Raw genomic sequence first — 5,434 nt, 5'->3', positions numbered from 1 at the left:
CATGCAAGAATAAATACGTACATACATATATCAGAGCACAAATCACATCAATGCACACAATACCCCTAATATCAGAAAGTTTAACATTTTTTAGCAAACTAAAACTTACGAGTGGGATACAAACATAGAAACAATATAACTTACCATATCTTGCGTAAATCTTTGGTTCCACTTGACTGCACTCTCTTATCATGATAGGAAACTTGGGGTTTGCTGTTTTAACGCTCACATAATGTTGCTCCACAAAGTCTCTGGAGGAATAAAAGTTGATATCTCACAAAAAATATATCTCACAAATTACCAATGTTCAATTACTAAAGCAGGTTTGAATATACTGTTCAATTGGGCTTGGGTATTTAGTAGTTTAGGTTATAACAGCTTTTTTTATAAAATAATCTCCGAACCCATATTAACTAAATAAACTGCAAAACATAATTGAATCTCAAAATGTACAGTCTGTACCTAAATAATGAAATGTGATACACTTACATTCTTCTATTTGAACTCTGATTAATTTTTGTTCAAAAATACTGTTGGTATTATACTTTGTGATACTGAGTGTCTTGGACTTGTTCAACCTCTGGACCCGCCCATATAACCCCTCCCAGGTACATGCTACACAGTCCCAGGCACATACTACACAGTCCCAGGTACATGCTACACAGTCCCAGGCACATACTACACAGTCACTGCATTACACTAGGGCTTAAGTGACCAACTGACCAGTCTTACCTGACACCTTGGCTTGATGGTGATTTCTGGCACAGATGAAGCCTCAGTTCACGCATGTGTTTCGATAAGTTAACAAGTTGTTTAGCTGCCATGGTTAATATTCTAATTTTAATTCTAGAAAAAAAGGAACATTATCTGTGATGTCATCAATGGTGCTTTGATGATGTCACCACTTCATTTTTTCACTTCTATTAAAATACTTAAAACTTTAAGTATTAGACGTTAGACCCCTAGTAAAAATCACATCATTACATGGGTGTTTTGGCAGCAGAAACAATTTGTGTAAATTGATGAAACATAAAAATAGCAGCGTTTAGGTGTTAACTTAATATTTCTATGGTAGTTTTATAACAATAAGTAAAGTATTTTGAATTTTGTGAAAACAAAAGTTGAGTAAAATGTAGTTTTGGAAATAGTTTTTTTTTTCGATCTAAATGTCTAATACATGTAGCCCGATACTATCGTGTCAAAGTATGATTGCCAAGATTGCACGGAAAGTTATACAAGTGATTTAGTTGTGGAGGGTGAAGGACATTCAACGTCAATTAATTGTTCTGAAGCTGAATCTATCTTTGGATTGTTTGCATCCGTGTCTGTTGTTACTTCTGTGGTTTGCTTCACATTTAAAACGCTTGAAATATTCGATAAAGTCCCAAGGTCTTGTATAGGGGGTAACAAGCCAGGTGCTAATGCGTCCCATCTATAACGTAGTGTCTGTAGTTCCATCTCGTAGTTAGCATACGCCACTTTAAGGTCGTATAAATACACCATTTCACTTCGCAACTTATTAAACAACTGCACCACAGCATCAGTTGGCATTGGCTGTTGTTCTACCTTTAATTCATTCAGCAATAACTCTAATGACTTGATTTTCTTCTGCCCGACTGCATTTGGTAGTTTCATGGCTTGCGAACGCAACATTACACCCGGACCTTTATAATCAGGGAACTTAATCCCGTAAGTCATCTCTGCTTTATCATCTCCAACATCCTTCTTCGATTGACCAATCGATAATTTCTTCTTCGTTGCTTTTCGTTCGACTCTTCTTGATGAATCGAACGCGATCAACTTTTGATGATCCTGAGACTTCTTTTCTCTTTCTCTCTTCCTCGCTTCGATTCTCTTCATCTCTTGGATCAACATCGCTTCCTCTTCAACCTCCTCTTGTGTCCTCGCAAACAACCGCATCAGTTGCTGCCGTCTCCTCCTTTCATGATCCGCATCAAACACGACCTCATCCACAACCTCACCTGGGTTGCTCCTCATCTTCTTCAAACTGTTACAGATAGTGTAATAACGATCCTTAATATCTTCCAAACTACGTGGACGTTCCTTTCCGAACCTCACATGATCAAACCGATCAAATATAACATGCCAACGAAGATCAAATCTTCGACAAAGATCAAAAAGATGATCCGTCTCTTCCTCTGACCAGTCATCCCTCGATAAATACTGATGATACTCCTGCTCTGAGTAAACTGGAACTTGGATGGTTTTATTAAACTTAGCGAACGAATAATCCTTTCCTTCATCCTCCACTCTCCTCCAGTGATGAAACACAGCCCCATCGGAGCGAGCAGGATTAGAAAAGGGCATCCACCTCCATGGTCGCACAACGCTACACCCTAGCTTGGCCTTCGCGGTGTTGTAACTTGGTTGAGTGTCAACGGGCAACAGCGGTGGCTTATCCATGTTGTCATGGTACAACAATGCATACAACTCCCTATGCATGCCTTCCGGCCTTTTAAATGCATTTTCTTTTTGTTTTACTTTCTTCTTCTGTGCAGCTTTTATGATGCTAGCTTTAGTGATTGATTTTGTTTCTTCCCCTTTTAGTTCCAATATATCACAAACATCAGATGTAGCCATGGTTTAATTAAACCTTAACCAACTGTAAATATAATTCATGATAAGCAACAAATATATAAAGCTTAAGAGTATCTTGGTTCGTGCACATTCTACTTTATATGGGTGAGGTTCTACAGCAAGGAAGAACAGAAACCTGGGATTTATGCCAGAGTTGGCCCATTACCCCAACATTGTATATGCACATTCTATTCTATATGGGTGAGGTCCTACAGTGAGGCATGCCATGGGACCTGGGGTTTAGACCAGAGTTGGCCATTACCCCAACATTGTATATGCAGATTCTGTTGTATATGGGTGAGGTCCTACAGCGAGGCAATCCATGGCACCTGGGAGTTAGGTCCGAGTTGGCCCATTACCCTGGCGAGGCCACAGTTCGTCCAATATTATACATATTATGTTTTGAACCACGCAGAACACAGTAGCAGTTGTATGTAGTAATATGATGTTCTACAAGAATGTGTAATGAAATATAAAGAACAACATAAACACATTGTGCATAAGTTAAAAGGTAAGTTGTCATTATTGTTACTGCAGCAAAAGCACCAAAAATCATTAAGTTGAAAGCAGCTTATTATACACCCGAGCCAAATAGACCAGTAATACTTTGTACAGGCAAGTACAGCACTACAGCATATAATTTCATGTTAGCTCCAAGTTGATATGATATATATAATACAATCTAGTACGAAATAATACGATCATACAGAAACAAAGTAATCTAGTATTTTGCAATCTCATATAGATAAACAATTGGAATTTTGAACTTAAATGAAACTGGGATTAAAACAGCACAATGTCATTTTTGTTTTAGTGTAAAAAAATGCACAGCAAGATCAGCAAGTTTTTGGCAATTAAATTTTAAATCTTTTTTTAAACTGATCCACTGTCATAAATAAACATAGATTTTATTGAAAAATAAAAACAAATTTCGTCCGCCATGCAAGGTTAACGTTGGCTTCAAAATCTGTGCTAATTTATTACCAGATCAGGTTTTTGGTGATTATAATATGTATGATATCACCAGCAGCAAAATATTTCAAATATCTGTTTAGGCAAAACTGTGACATTATTTATAGCAAACATAAGGCTCTATAAGCAACGAGTGGTTTCGTAACTTTAACTTCTAGCTTTGCATTTGAAGGTACAAACAAAATCACACCAGGTTTTACTGGATTTTGGCTTCCAACAATTTCTGCCTCACCAGAGATAAACAGAACAATGCTCGCACTTTCATACGTAGGGAAATTGTAGTTTCCACCCTGCACTTCAACTTTTATAACAGCAAAGTCATTAATGGGTGGATTGTACACAAGTTCACTTGTTTCAGGTGAAGCAGAGGGACAGAATATTCTCTCAGAAGCTGCTGTTGGTATGTACTCTAACATCTCACATAATGTACCAGCATCTACAAGCNNAGGTGTAAGTCCCGCTCGTACAACATTATCAGAGCACGCCATACATTCAATGCAGTCTCCGTATAAATAAGCATGAGGTACATTAGCACCAAGAAACAATGCTTCAGCTGGTTTAAGGTTAATGTGGTTTAAGAAGTAAATCACAAAACAACCAACATCCCCAGGAAATTGGAAATACAACTTTAACAATAGTTCCCCATTAACTGATGACAAGTCCCCACTTTCTGAAGACATTTCTTTTACTCGCGTAATCAATCCAGTAAGCTGTTTTTCACGAACTTCTTTTGAGCACAAAATCACGTTTGAAAAACATTCTTTTAACGCAGAACTGACGCAGTTTGATAATTTGGTTTCGCTTTTAAGCTTAGCTACTGCATTTTCACCAACAACAGTTGCTAATTCAGGTATATTGTTAATATAATTAACAATTTCATTCAGTGGCCGAAATCCACACAAGGCTTCAAATGGAGTTAAAGCAATTGCCATTTCAGGTTTATGGTTTGGATCCTTGTAAATATCAGGAAATTCCTTGTGCAGCTTTTGTGCTAAATCTTTATTAGGGTGTGCTTGTATAGATAAAGATTTGTTCACACTTAGCACTTTAAATAAATACGGCAGAGATCCAAATTGTGAGTTTACTTTATCACCCAGCAGGGTGGGGTTTTCGTTTAGAAATTGCAGCAATGTTTGTTGCTTTCCCATCACATTGCTTGGTGCTTTAGGATGGGCACCCATCCACAGCTCAGCGTATGGTTCGTCTTGAATAATAAAGTTGGCATCACTTTGCGAGCATAGTTTCGCTACCATACTTTCGCCCCCAACTTTACCCCATAAATACTGTTGTACAGCCCCTTGTAGTTGAAACACATTTGATCCAGACATTATAAAGCGCAATTAAGAAATATAAACAAAAACCTATAGAATTTCTGCAAAAAAATGACATATATATTCAGATTATAGGTGCTAGTGAGGAATCCTCCCCCCCTTGCCTATAGAAAAAACGAGAGACTAAAAAAAGAAAAAAGAAAATCATTAGACCGTAATGGTATTTCCCCATAAAAATCATATATTAGTAAATATATCATATATTATTAAATATCCCGGGTTATGGTACACCTGCAGCAGCAATCTTGGTGTCGTTGAAAAAAAGAAGCGACACTTCAATTACGTATCAAAAAATATATTAAATATTCAAAGTACTTTTGATTGGGTGGGCCGTCAAAGTTGACCCGCGATAAAATACAAAAATCGTTAATAAAAATTAACAAAATTTTAACACACGTTGATGTATAGCAACATGCAGAACATATTGAAAAATTGGGGTAATACCGCCTCTAGTTTTTGATTTATTAATACTTTCGCAACACCTACTTTTGACGTATTATTCATAGACGCTGCACCTAGTGAAGTCGACTCCC

At 37.2% G+C, this 5,434-nt stretch overlaps 3 protein-coding genes across 4 annotated transcripts in view; all 3 read right to left on the bottom strand.

Moving 5' to 3' along the window:
• Positions 1 to 824, bottom strand: part of LOC100175811 (exocyst complex component 3-like) — an 11,579-nt gene extending 10,755 nt beyond the window's left edge. The window contains 2 exon segments of the mRNA XM_002124688.5: positions 145 to 251; positions 733 to 824. Of these exon segments, the coding sequence (XP_002124724.5) occupies positions 145 to 251; positions 733 to 824 (199 nt within the window).
• A 20-nt stretch (positions 825 to 844) lies between these two features.
• Positions 845 to 2,627, bottom strand: LOC100184322 (DNA methyltransferase 1-associated protein 1). The gene has a single exon (XM_002130163.3). It carries the CDS (start codon positions 2,599 to 2,601, stop codon positions 1,231 to 1,233), a length of 1,371 nt encoding a protein of 456 aa, XP_002130199.1. The 5' UTR covers positions 2,602 to 2,627; the 3' UTR covers positions 845 to 1,230.
• LOC100179626 (mannose-6-phosphate isomerase-like) overlaps positions 2,624 to 5,434 on the bottom strand; it is a 13,479-nt gene continuing 10,668 nt past the window's right edge. For both annotated transcript variants that reach the window (XM_002126251.5, XM_026837593.1), the window contains one exon: positions 2,624 to 4,942. In XM_002126251.5, coding sequence (XP_002126287.1) covers positions 3,672 to 4,898 — 1,227 coding nt within the window. In that variant the 5' untranslated portion in view covers positions 4,899 to 4,942 and the 3' untranslated portion in view covers positions 2,624 to 3,671. The remainder of the gene's footprint in view (positions 4,943 to 5,434) is intronic.

Source organism: Ciona intestinalis, chromosome 14 (genome assembly GCF_000224145.3).
Source record: "Ciona intestinalis chromosome 14, KH, whole genome shotgun sequence".
Lineage (NCBI taxonomy): Eukaryota > Metazoa > Chordata > Ascidiacea > Phlebobranchia > Cionidae > Ciona > Ciona intestinalis.
Note: the sequence above shows the minus strand (reverse complement) of the source record. Positions and strands in the feature narration are given on the sequence as shown.

What these genes read in the sequence shown, in the direction of transcription:
- LOC100184322 (XM_002130163.3), bottom strand. Translation starts at nt 2,601, where the DNA reads ATGGCTACATCTGATGTTTGTGATATATTGGAACTAAAAGGGGAAGAA.